Source organism: Castor canadensis, chromosome 10, assembly GCF_047511655.1.
Source record: "Castor canadensis chromosome 10, mCasCan1.hap1v2, whole genome shotgun sequence".
Lineage (NCBI taxonomy): Eukaryota > Metazoa > Chordata > Mammalia > Rodentia > Castoridae > Castor > Castor canadensis.
Window position 1 is genome coordinate 54995923 of NC_133395.1, and position 14032 is coordinate 55009954.

At 35.9% G+C, this 14032-nt stretch overlaps 1 protein-coding gene across 5 annotated transcripts in view; it reads right to left on the reverse strand.

The window, feature by feature from the left end:
• Nucleotides 1-14032, reverse strand: part of Elf1 (E74 like ETS transcription factor 1) — a 92783-nt gene that overhangs the window by 38589 nt on the left and 40162 nt on the right. For 4 of the 5 annotated variants that reach the window (XM_074043299.1, XM_074043296.1, XM_074043300.1 and 1 more), the window contains exon 2: nucleotides 8281-8574. In XM_074043299.1, coding sequence (XP_073899400.1) covers nucleotides 8281-8352 — 72 coding nt within the window. In that variant the 5' untranslated portion in view covers nucleotides 8353-8574. Of the gene's footprint in view, nucleotides 1-8280; nucleotides 8575-9104; nucleotides 9379-14032 lie in introns of those variants that run through there. The other variant, XM_074043298.1, reaches the window with a different exon arrangement.

The following is a 14032-nucleotide window of genomic DNA, read 5'->3' on the forward strand; positions in this document are numbered from 1 at the left end:
ACTATATTCAGAAGAGAGAATGAGAGGAAGAACATAGGGAACCACGAAAGAAGTTTCAGGGCAGCTGAAAAGCACACACACACACACACACACACACACACTAAACAAAACAGAAAAGCTCCACAGAGAAAAGTAGGAACAGTTCACAGCTCCAACACTGTCTCTCAGAGGGAACAGGGGACAGCAAAACCACAAAGGGGTTCATAGCTAAGTGAGCTTTGAGTCTTAGAGAAGATTTGAACTTGGACTTTCAAGCAATACTGGACATGGTGAGACTCTGAGAATCTTGGAAATGGACTAAATGCATTCTATTTTCAGACTGCCGTGAGTCTTTGGGGGCTAAGAAAGAATGTTGTGGCTTGGATATAAAATTTCCTTCAAGACTCATGTGTTGAAGTCTTGGTCCCTGGCAAGTGGCATTCTGGAAAGGAGATTGGATCATGAGGCTGCTTATCTAATCCATGTATTAACCCAATGATGAGATGGTAGCTGAGCAAGCTACTAGGAAACAAGGCCTTACTGGAACAAGGAGGTCACTGAGGACATGTCTCTGAAGAATATACCTTGTCCCCAATGCATTTCTGTCTTGTGTTCTCTTTGCTTCATGGCTGTCATGAGGGGAACACCCTCCCATCACTGGAACCTAGTGCCATGATATTCTACCTTGCCTCTGGCAGAAAGCAATGGAGCCAGCTGACTTTGGGCTGAGTCAAAACCTTTAAACAAACAAAACCACCATTTACCACTTACATGGAACAGTGGCTAGCATTATCCAAACAGTGGTTAAATGCTCGGGCTGGATTATAATTCCCGGCTTTGTCACGTTAAGTAGCTATGCAATTACATGAAGTGGCTTCTGTCTTCTGTGCCTTACTTTACTCTGCTGTGAAGTGAGGATCAGAACCCACCTCCTCTGATTGTTGTAAGAATATGAAAATCCATGTGAAAGACATAGCACAGGAGCTGGGGATGTAACTCAGCAGTGAAGGACTTGCCTAACATGCCTGAAGCCATGGGTTCTATCCTGAGCACCACAAAATAAAAACTAGACATAGCACAATGCAACAGTGAGGCACAAGACAAAATGCTCAGTTAGCACTACCTACTAAAATCCACCCCTGAATGTTTCTAGAGCCCATCTAGAACGTGCCTTCGTCTATGCAATGGTATCATCTATATTCATTTTTAGGACATTATCAATGGGCTTCTGGAGGCAGTAAAAAGGAAGGTTTTGCAAAACAGAATACTAAGCTCCTACACCCTTCATCATGCCTCTGTCATAATAGCTATTTTACTGCTAAGAGCTGGCAGGAAAACATTTCAGGCCAAATGGTAGATGATGGCAGGAATGTCCCTTCACTTAATCTTAACAAAGTCTCAAGCCTGATGCAAAGTCCAACTTCCCCCAGAGGTAACCAGGCTTGTACTTAATGGGGGGGGGGGGGGGGAGGAGGAACTCTATAGCATAGTTCCTTTGAAGACTTTTCCAAATGTACAGAAAAGAAACAAGCAATGACCAAGCTTCTCATAGACTTGATATATCCAATCTGTCAAGGTTAAAAAAAGAAGGCAGCCAGACAATGCGACAGTGGCTCATGCCTGAAATCCTAACTACCAGGAGGCAGAAATCAGGAGGATGGGGGTTTGAAGCCACTCTCAGGCAAACAGTTCACAGTTCACAAGACCCTATCTTGAGAGGAAAAAAAAAAAGCCGTCTCTTACACACACACACAAAAGGGCTGGTAGAATGACTCAAGTGGTAAGAGCACATGCCTAGCAAGCAGAAGTCCGCAAGTTCAAACTTCAGTGCCACCACAAAAAAAAAAAAAAACGAAGCAGATAGAACCTAGAATTTTATGTAAATTACAGAAGACCCACTCTGTCTATGTATAGCTTGATAGCATAATTCCAGCTTCTAGCCCTCTGAATGTCTTCTAATTCTAAACAAATTATACATAGAACATTATCAACTCATTCCTTCTACCCTATTTTATGAGGAACACTTAATCTCAGACCTAATAAAATCTTACCATCTAGGCTGGAAAAATGGCAGGCATGTGTGATCTTTCATATATTTTTCAGTATACACCATTCTCAAAATGCACCCACACCAACTACTTCCACTGCTTGAAGGAGTCTAAGAAATAGGAACACTCCATATAAACATTAGTTTTTCTGATTTTTTTTTGGAAAAAGTGTTTTATTTACAATTTCAATAACTATTTTTAAAAGTAATTTGAGGTAGTTTTCACTGAGCATGTACAGACCAGTGCACAATACAAAAAAAAAAAGATTCCATGAATATTCATTTCAGGTCTTGAAATTGTAGTGACATGACCATATTGCTTACATACTACAAAGGAATGTAGACAATAGGTACCCAGATAGTATATTCTATAATCAAGAGTTTTTAAAGCAAGGTATCACTTCTCATCACGCAAAGATCTTTTATTTTTGCTTTGGGCAGTACTGTGATTTTGAACTAGAGCTTGCAAGGCAGGCACTCTATCACTTAAGCCACACCCCCAGAGCTCATCCAAAGATCTTCCTTGTGTAATAAGACAGCCATAACGGAACATATATCCCAGTTCATTTTAACAGATAAATTTTATCTATTTTATAAAACAGATCACTTAATCAAGATTAAGAGGAAGAAGAAAATGTTTAAGAGGATTTGATATTAAATGCTTTGAGGGATATTAAGTGGGGGGTGGGGGAGACAGTACATACCTTCAAGTAATTTAGCATTTATTTGGGAAAATTTGTAATGTTTACATGAAAATTTCATATGGTAAACATGTGACATTGACAATCAGTGATACAGGAATAACAGGATAAAGTTTGTAATTCCTGAAGAGATCATTTTAGACAAGTTCCTGAAATAAGTATGTTTTGTTCTAAAATCCTGAAAGCTAGTTAGAATTTAAACATGTAACAGGTATGAAACGTGGGTGATCATTCCTGAGAAACAGAAAATAGGAAAGAATTTGGGGAAATTATACAAGAGTCTGGCAAAAATATGTAGTATCAGAAATAAGAGTGTGGCCGGTGCTGGTGGCTCATGCCACCTAATCCTAGTTAGTCAGGAGGCAGAGATCAGGAGGATCATGAATTAAAGTTAACCCAGGCAAACAGTTCGCAATACCCTATCTCAAAAAAAAACATCACAAAAAAAAGAGCTGGTGGAGTAGCTCAAGGTGTAGGCCCTGAGTTCAAGCCCCAGCACCACACACACACACACACACAAAAAATAATAATAATAGTAAGACTGTGGCAGTGAGCACCATAAATGTTCAAGTGTCTGGATTCATGATGCGGTCAAGAGAAATCCACTAGTTTTAGTGCATTCATTCTGTTGCCCTGGAACCCCTCCCCGCCATCTGTACAATACACGACCTCTTCCATAGTGAAGAATTCCCAGTCACAGCACAGTCACTACTCCATTCTCTGGATCTCCAGTACTTTGCCTTTACCTCTGCTTTACACTGAGGAGTTACATTCCTGAGCACTACATGAAAACTCTCGGGGCAGCTTGGTAAAAAGACAGCAAGGCACTGGTACCACTTAACTTCCAGGAATCATCAGTTAAAAAAAGCCAATTTATACCTTGGGAAGGAAAGTCCTAACACTACCATCTTATATTGTGAGACTATTCTATAAAAATATTTGTTCTGCTTGTTCATTTTTTCCAAACATGTCACCAAGCTTCTAAGTGACCTAAGTATAACTACGATTTGCCAGTTCAACTGTAAAAAAAAAAAAAAAACCTGAAAAGATATACAATGTAATAATGTACCAAAATTATAAAAAAACATGAAACTATCTATTGCTTTCCATTAAATCAACTTCTGAAATACTTGAGAATACAGTCAAGTTTCCTTCTGCTTAGCAAGTTGCATTCATAGATTTCAGCTTTCTTTCTTTTCTTTTAAACATTTTTATTAGTATATGATAGTTACACAGGGTGTTTCATTGTCGTGACATTTCCACATACACATATATTGTGTATGGAATATACAATGGTATATTATACCAGAATTTGACTCATCCCTTCCATTATTCTCGCTCTTATTCTCATACATTCACCAATCAAACACACCTGGTTAATAAGATCAAACCAAAGCACCTTCACATAAAAGTATACTGCATTTCAATACTAATGCTGTTCTTGTATAGATAATTCATTCCTAGCTAGAAATATTTCCATTTTGGTATAGACAGCAAGAACAGACTTAAATTGGCAGCACCAACAGTGTTGCTATTTCCTTTCCAGTACCCCCAAGAGTATACTCCACCCAAGAGTTTCCAGCAATTTTGAAACGAGTATGAATTTACCTAAGAGAAAATTATCAAGAGACTGGCAACCAGACATTAACCCAGTCTGAACCCAACAGTTTCAGACTAATACATATATAACCACAGATTAAAAACCACACTGAAAAAATACATAATTTGGTGCCTTCAAACAGTGATTTTATAAAGAAATAACATAGGATTAAGACAGAAAAAGTTATTTGCAGAAGAAACACTTTTTAACTTTAAAACTTAAAAACCTCAACAGTCTTTTTTATAACTTAAAAGATAACTTTAAAATTCATTTGAAATGTCACCCAACCTGGGGTTGGGATACCTTATTAGACATCAAATCTACACAGTGATATTATTAAAAATAATGTGATACTGGCACCATATGAAAATAGTTCAGTGAATACAGTAGCCAAGTTCAAAACTAAAATCTGAACTTACGGTAGGTAATTCAGTAGATAACAAAGGTGGCAGTTTTAATGTAGAAAACAAAACATCCAATAAATGGTAACCCATTAAAATTATCATTGAGGGGGGAGGAAAGAGTTGTCAGAGCAACGTATCTCCTAACGTACAAAAATCAACTTCAGATAAACTGAAGAGCTAAACATATGAAACATGATAGTAGAAAATACAAAGAATATTTAATCATTTTAGGGGTAAGGAAAGCTTTCCCAAGCAGAAGCCAAGAAAAAAGTCAAAACTTTTTAACATTATCAATTTAAATTTTTATTTAAGATTTCTGAAATTTCTACAGGGTACAAGATATCATAGCATTAAAAGTCAGTAGTAGATTGGGAGAATATACATGTATCATGTGCCACAAGAGACACATTCTTGGAGCTGGCAGTAGCAGCTCAAGTAGTAGAGTGCCTGCCTAGCAAGAATGAGACCCTGAGTTCAAACCTCAGCTCTGCCAAAAAAAAAAAAAAAAAGTAGAACATCTGCCTAGCATGTGCAAGGCCCTATATTCAATCTCCAGCACAGCAAAGTAAATACATAAATGAATCTGCAGTCCCAACTGCTTAGTTACTGAGGCAAGAGGATCATTCAGAGCCTATGACTTTGGGGCCAGCCTAAGTGAGACACATTTTCTATCCTTTCTAATTGTAAAATGGATTAGCTAGAAGACAATAAAGAACTCGCACTAAGCACAGAGGTATTATTAAGTAATTCAAAGAAAATTCAAGTGAATGACAAAGTTTGCAAACAAGAAACTACCTCATTCCCAGTCGTCAAGGAAATGCAAATCAGAATAGTAAAATGTCATTTTCAACAAACAAATTGGCCAAAAAGGATTGGTGTTAGTAATATTTTAGGAAATATACTGTTAGTGGTGGTAAAAACTAACATAGCCTTTTACAAGAGTGATTTGTGCTTACTCTTTTAGTAAACTCAGTAATTCTACTTTTAATGATTCTATAGATAAAAGAACACATGTATACCAAAGAGACACCATGCATACACAGATGCAATGACAAAATTATAATGTTCTGTCAATATAAGCCATGTGCCAGGAATGACTAAGTTCATAAGCATCAATTCATTTAATCCTCACAACAATTCTACAATTTAGGTTCTATAAGTCTTTCCCACTTTGCAGATGAGAAAACCAAGGCCCAAGAGATTAAGTAACTTGCCCAAGGTTACAGAAGGAGTAAACAGTGAAGCCAGTATTCAACCCAAGCTTTCTGACTTCAGTGCCTAAGTTCTTAACCAATATTGCTACTAGGCAGGGTCTACAGCCTCCCCAAACAAGGATGTTCACAGCCATACTGGTTGTGAACAAGTTAAATATTTGTTTAACAAGCTAAATACTGGTACCAGCCATGATTATGGACTGTTGAAATAGGTCATTCATCATGCTGAAAAATAAATGATGTTAAGCCAACACACACGAGTATTTATGATACACTGAGTAAAAACAAGTCATGAAAAATATCTAAGCATAATTTTATTTGTATCTTAAAAATATTAAACTAAGCCAGATGTGATAGAACATACCCATATTCCCAGTACTCAAGAGGTAGAGGCAGAAAGATCACAAGTCCAAGGCCAGACCAGGCTACACAGTGAGACCCTATCACAAAACTAAGTAAATAAATATGAAAATAAAAACTAATTAAACAATCAAACAAACAAGGAAACAAAGTAAAAGGTTAGATAAAATGTAAGGCCAAAGACACCATTGGCTCCACTCCCACATGAAGCAATAAAGTTACTGCTATGCTCGTGGCCACAGACGGAAGCACTCGAAACGGAGGCAATCGTGTCAAACTTTTTGACACTGATTATAATACGATACGATGGCCCACAGCACTGCAAGACTGACTATACAATATTATTCGTGAAAGTAAAAAGTGATTGGGTTCAAGTTGTGGCTCCAGTATTCCTAACTGTATGGTTTTGGGCACGTCACTTCATGTCTCAATTTCCTCATCATAAAAGGAGGACATTAGTGTTTACCTCATATGGTTAATATTTATAAAATCCTTATAATATCAGCACAAAACTAATAGTTTGTGTTCAATGAAAATAAACTTAAGAAAATACTTATATATGCTGATGTTAACACTAATAGCACCCTTTCCAGAGACAAAGAACCTCTCCAAGATAAACTAAATGCATCATACATAGTAAATGTATAAATAATGTTTTGCAAAACTTTTTTAAGGCTATATGTATGCACATATAAATGTGGTACCCTCATGTAACATACTTCTCATGGTCAGAAGAATGCTACAGCCACTCTAAAGCAGTAAGTGGTTCAAAGCTCTATCTTGTGTTGCCAGATTGTGAGATCAAATCTCAACCACATCAAACCTGGATCTATCACAGGCTCTTTCATCTAAGAGGGTAGCATAGTAAACACAGTTTTCAAACCTTAATAGATACAGAAACATCCTGTCTTAAAACAAATTCAAAACACTTTCTCCTCCTAAAATATCCTTTCTATTGTCAATAAATTTGTTGGAACTAAAAATGCTCTCCCTCAAACTATTTCCCTCCCTAGTCAAAGGTCATCTTAAAATAAATTAATCCAAATTCATTTTGTGGATTTATTTACAAACTTTTTATTCTGTCACTTGAATAATACAAAACAGCTAAGAAATTAGAATGTCCTGCCAAAACTAAGAATTTTATTACTTGTAGTAACTGTATTTCTAGAATAAATGCATGACCTATTAAAGTTAAATTTTAGGAGTAGGCTTATTTCAGTATATACATGGAGCTTATAAGGTATTTTAAACTTACTGGTACTCAAAATAATTTTTCCTAATAAATTCAATCTCTTCAACACACTATTTCTCTTATATCACATCTTATATTCCTCATATAATGTGTTTAAAATAAAGTCCTAAGAAATCCTAGCCTATGATGGGTAAGGGAAATAAAGAGAGTAGAATTAATCTTAAATCCTGTACTCAAGATCTCTTAGATCTTTTTTCACATGCTGAAGACAGAAATTTGCACATCATGTATAAATTCAATGAAAGCTGATTTAGAAATTCTTCAATTCCCTATAGATGATGAAATATAGATTTAGAGAAGTTAAGTACTTCCTCATAGTCACATGCTTTGGATGGAAATGTACAATTATGGGACTGCTGAAATCAATTCAGCTGCTTGAAGAAATTACCAACAATTATAAAAATTACATACACTAAAATTTATTATGCTCTCTAGAATGTTTCAAAGTAACTTGAAATAACTACTTAGACATTTACTTTTTAGTCTTATTTTTCAGAAAAAAAAGTGGAACCTCGAAGTATTACTTCCTTATTACCACATGAAAGCTAGGGATAAGAAATATACTTAATGAACTCACTGTGTTTGTAAGATTACATTACCTCCACATATTTAATTCCTAAATTTTTATTTTCATAGTTTCTCCTACTATTTTGTAAACAATTTTCTGATACAAATGGAAAAAATAACAAATGTATTAAAATCCAGTTTTTTCAGCTCTCATACCTGTTGTTCATCCTCCATGACGTTACTAGCAAATTCAAATACTAGTTCGTTCTGTTGGACAACAGCAGCCATAATAAAGCATTCCCCTAGATCCACATGAGAAAAATTCCAGGCAGGGTCAAGTACCAGGCAGCAGAGTCCAGTGACCAGTTTGGGTAAAACCCCTCAGACAAGTCTGTGAAGTTACCGTATACCCAGGTTTTCTTTAGGGAAGGTGCTTCAAATTTTCTTGGTTCACTGATTCTAAGCAAACTGAAGCAATTTTTCTGAAATTCTTCTCTCAATCTTCTCCACCTACAAAAAATGAAAGCTTAAGTTATTTAAAATATAACAAATGATACAGAGCCCAGCATCTTCCAAGTGTTTAGTTGCTGAATAAAATCAACATAACTAATAAACAGTTTTTAAGGTTACACATATTCCTGCTAAGATAACATCTCCCCTCATTAATGAAAATGAAGTAATTTCAGTAATTTCCTTTCCTTGGTAAACTTTGAGTTAAAGTACTGAATAGTAAAAAACAAAAACCCAACAATAATGAGGTCTGTAACCTTAATAAAGGACTTACAATTTCTTTCTTCCCATTAACCCAGTAAACTACCTATATAGGAATTGCTACTCTATGAGCAATTTCATAATACATGTTTTTGCTTTGAATTTAAACATTCAGACTGCATCCCTGTTAGACCTAATATATAAGAATTTAAAATCTAGTACATTTAAAGCTTAAATATTTTATAAGCTTTTAAAAATAATCAAAAATTAAAGCCTCCTCTTTCTGTACGTTAAAAGACTTCTAATAAGTAGACTGCTTTAAGAGTTACCACACTTAAGCCTGTCTTCAGTGGCTTCTTTTTTAATGCTCTGAAATGTATCCTTATCTCTCACACAGGCTTGCAAGCGACAGGAAGGAAACAGCACTTGACCACGTCATGGCAAATTAGAACATGCAAAGAACTGCACTTTACAATAGTAGAAAAACAGAAACGCAACTTAAGAGCAAAAACAATTTCACGGTGGAGAGAGAAATGCTTCAAAAATGCCTACCAAAGATACTTGCATATTTTTTAATAAGAAAAGTTACTACAACAAACAAAAGTTAAAAAAAATTAATTTGTGTTTGCCATGATTTTATTAAGTATTACATCAATGGTTATGGCCATAATATGACATGAAAAGACAAAGATATAAAAACAGTCACATTAAATAACATCTAATTCTTTGGAATAACATTAACAGCTTTAATACAGATATTTCAAAAAAGAAGTTGGCACATAATAGTTGGCTGGAAAGGATGGCAGCTAATATCCTAATTTTAAAGAGAGAAGTCTGGGGATGAAACTCACATGTGAAAACTGAAATCCAGCTAGTCTGAGCTGGCCAAATTAGGTACTTGACTTCCCAATTTCAGTAAAGCCAATTCCCTACAAAATCTATGTGCTAGGGATCACCACAGATTACTGTAATTTCCATAGCTGGAAATCAAAATAACCTAAGTGTTAAGAATTCAATTCAGATTTTACTCACTAAACTCGTTCCAACCCAGGGGTTTTCGACTCCCACCCACCCCACCTCTTTTAAAAGGGAATTCAACCCCAACATTGAGAAAGCAGTAGGGAGAGGGAAGTTTTTTGTTTTAAATTGAGCATAGATACATAAACATACATTTGGCCTTGCACAAGTCTTACTAAACATTATCTTTTCCCTTAAATTATTACACAACGCATTTCCTCTACAGTACCCATTTCCTGCCTTCTCTGTTCCTCCACAAAAACTACCTTCATTCTTGACTCCCTTCCCAACTTCTATTATTCCCCATTCCCAGAGCACCCCCTCCAACCTTTCAGCACTCAGTCTTTTCCATTCTCCAATGCTTGAGTCCATTTCTTTCATAAAGCCTCCCAACTCTGTCTCAACCCTTAAGGACTGCTCACTTCAAAAATACAACACTTAATTCCCTCTACTACCAATTTAGCACTAACTGTACATTGTCTCACATTTGAAAACTGTACCCCCTTCTTCAACTGAATAAATGTTTGTCTACTGTTTGTTTGGCAATATGCCAGGTACCAAGAAAATTAGAGTAAAACTTCTGCTGAGGAAGTAACCATGGTCTAAAATTTTTTCTGTACTTACCAAACCTGTGTGCCCATAGAAATTTAAAGAAAGATTATATCAAGGAGAGTTGGTTTTAAATAACTACCATTAGATATTTAAGCTATTTCTACATATATTCTTTATGTAGTACTTCTGATAAAGGAAGAACTATTATCATCCACTTGAAAATCCATAGTAAGAAAATTTATTCAGAATCAAGGGATGTTTTCTGACACAGAACTTTTTCTGTAAAAGGTTAGGTTCCAAAGGCTATAGTACAACCTATGTGTAAGTACAAAATGGCACTGCACTGACGAACAACATGACAACATCTATGCAAAGTGATACAATCGTGTACCTTTCTTACTAGCACTTCCACACTACTACTGTGCTTTAGTGATAGCCTTTCAGAAATTTCAGAAACTAAGGACAATCGACATAGCCACACCTTCAGTACATGCTAATGATCAACAAAAAGTGAAATGGCTCCCACAATTACTAAGCCATTTGTTGGGGTAGGAAAAACAATTTAGCTCTTACACATGGTTTTTGTTAACCTGTATATGACCTGTGTGAAAATGTTGGTTTCATCTGGTCTCTGATGTTCTTTCATCTTTCTTGCTCTTTTCCTCTTCCCTGTTTATATACCCCATGGCATTAAGATGGTTCGTGGGAATAAATTCTGATTACTAATCCAAAGGTATCATGAGTACATATCAGAGATATTCAGTAACATACCCAGGTATATTCAATTTTTTTAGTAATAAGACTGAAAATCTAGATCAGTGATTTAATTTTTCACTGAATAAACTGAGGTGCCCAAGTTCTCATAGTCTGCAAGTATAACAGAACTAAAACTAGAATTCTCATTTCCTAAATCAGAGCTCTATATAATATAGTCTTTCTTCTAAATCTACCAAATCCTTTATGCCACAATAGTTTAGAATACAGATTTAAGTAAATGACTATATTAAATTTAGGGGGGGAAAAACTCACTTCTAATTCAGCTTCTGATCTCGAGATCCAGTCAGTAAACTATTAGACAAGTCCACCTCTGAGGCCCTCAGTCATTGTGTCTAAAACATCCAAACTTATTTCCTCAAATTTAGTATGGAAAAAGAATATAGGCACCAAAATGGAGGGGGGAAACAAAGGCTTCTGTTCTATCTTAAAATTAGTCAATTTTAACGTCCTCAATCAATTAAAGCTTGTTTAGCACTGGGCATGGTGATGCAAACCTATAAATCCAGCACTCAAGAGGCTGACGCAGGACTGGTGGAGTGGTTCAAGTGATACAGCACCTGCCTAGCAGGCATGAGGGCCTGAATTCAAACCCCAGTACCAAAAAAAAGAGGCTGAAGCAGAAGTTCAAAGTCAGCCTAGGCTACACATTGAGAACCTGTCTCAAGGAAATGAAAAAAAAATTGTTCAAATTTATCCATTACAGAATCATTTATTATATTCAGGAATACTCTGCTATTTTGAGTATTTCTCAAATATAAGTTTTTACAATGTAACAAAGTAACAAAAAAGATAGATGAAAACTATTCATTCACCACACAGACATAAGCAGCAGACTTATCTGCACAGTTCTAAGAAGTCACCTAGTTAAGTTGACATCTACCAGATAATAACACTTTCCAGCCCGGCTCTGATTCTTTCAACTGGGTCAGGACCATATTCTTGTTTAAAGAACATGCCACAGGAACACTTACACTAAGATTCCTAAACTCTCTTCACCAAAATAAGCTTAGATTTAAGGTAAACAGTAAAGTAAAACAATTATAACAACAGTCTCTGGAGTCAGACCATATGGGTTCTAATCTTCTGCAGTATATAAAACCAGTTACTTCCATGCTGTCTCTGTCTCCTCTTTCCACATAATACATATGAGCCTCAAGTTTCCTCAGTCTGTAAAATGGTATGATAAATAGATAAAGAATAGATTTAAAAAATTCTTAAGTTGTGAAGAGTAAATACAAAATACACGTGCAAGAGGCTGGGGATACAGCTCAGTAGTAGAGCAGTTCCCTAGACTCCATAAGGCACTGGGTTCAATTCCCAGCATTGTGGCAGGGAGAAGCAGGGAGCGAAACACATGTGCAGAATGCCTAACACATAAATTGCACTCAATAAACATTAGCTTAACTACAGCTACCAGGATAGTGCAAAAGATAGGTTACAGATGCATACTAGATGACTATTTAGTCTTATTTCTGTAATTCCTGGGAACATCATTTACCATGACTATTTGTAGACTCCAACAAAGAACACCACACCTCACTATCAATGAAAATATAATTCTATTCCAGTGCCTCAAAATTTGAAACCTTTTTGACAAATCCAACTGCATCAAGTTTAGCACTTCTCTCTGTCTAGCAAACTGTTTAACATAGAGTTCAATTAGGCTTGTTTCAAACAAAAGGACTTACCGATTGTAAACACAAAACTCAGAGTCACATTGATAGCTACTACAACCCAATTCAAATAGTTTGTTTCATTTATCATAAAGTATTTCAAATATAAGAAAAATATGACAGTCAAAATCTGCCTAAATTAATCCCTTATTGAATGTAAACTTACATTTCTTCAAAAGGGTTTTGAAGACATAAGGATATAAAAAGTACATTAATTCCTAAAGATACTTTTAAAATAATTATTGTTGTCCTTTGGAAATTACTATGATATCAATTCACTATAGTGAAATTGGTATCATAGGGAATAAAATCAAACAAAAAAGGTTTTCAATAATTTCATCTCAAAGAAGGTAAAAATGCACCAGCTAAGAGTGATGGGGTGGTTGAATGACCAACTTTAAAAACATATTCAGGCAGTGTTTGTGTTTATATACACATACATGTTTACAGAGAACAATACCTAAACAACTGGAATTCTGTAGCAACTCTAGACACCAAGTACCTGAACAGGAAGTATTCTTACATGAAGAGGTAACCTAATAAAGGGTCCCCCTTCAACATACACACATAACCATTATAAGAAAAGCAAGTGTATATGGAAAACCATTAGAAGAGGACAACGGAAATGAAAGGAAACAGAAGAAGAGAGAAATGAAAAACTATAAATTAGAAATGAGAAGTAATAAATCTACAAACTAAACTCGAATCCTTGTGTGACCGACCAGTTAGGCCTTTCTTCCCTGTTTTTTTGTTTGTTTTTGGTGGGACTGAAGTTTGAACTCAGTGCCTTAAGCTTGCAGGCAGGTAATTCCTCCACTTAAGCCACACACCCCCAACACGTCCTTTTTTGCTTCAGTTATTGCAGGTTCTCAAGTTTATGCCCAAACAGCCTTCAGACTATGATCCTCCTACCAATAACCTCCCACACAGCTGGGATTACAGATGTGCACCACCACTGCCCAAGTTATTAACTGAGATGGGAGTCTCATTAACTTTTTGCCTGGACTAGCCTCCAACCACAATCTTCCCAGTTCTGCCTCCTGAGTAGCTGAGTTTATAGATATGTTTCATATCTGTAAGATGGTAGAATGCTCTGTATTAGCTCCCAACAGAAATGAAAGGTCCATGATACCAAGATAAACTGCACAGTTTTCCAAGGGCCTATCTACTCTCAATCTAATAACTGTTGAATCACAGGATTTTAGATCTGAAAAAACACTGAAGGATTCCTACACCAA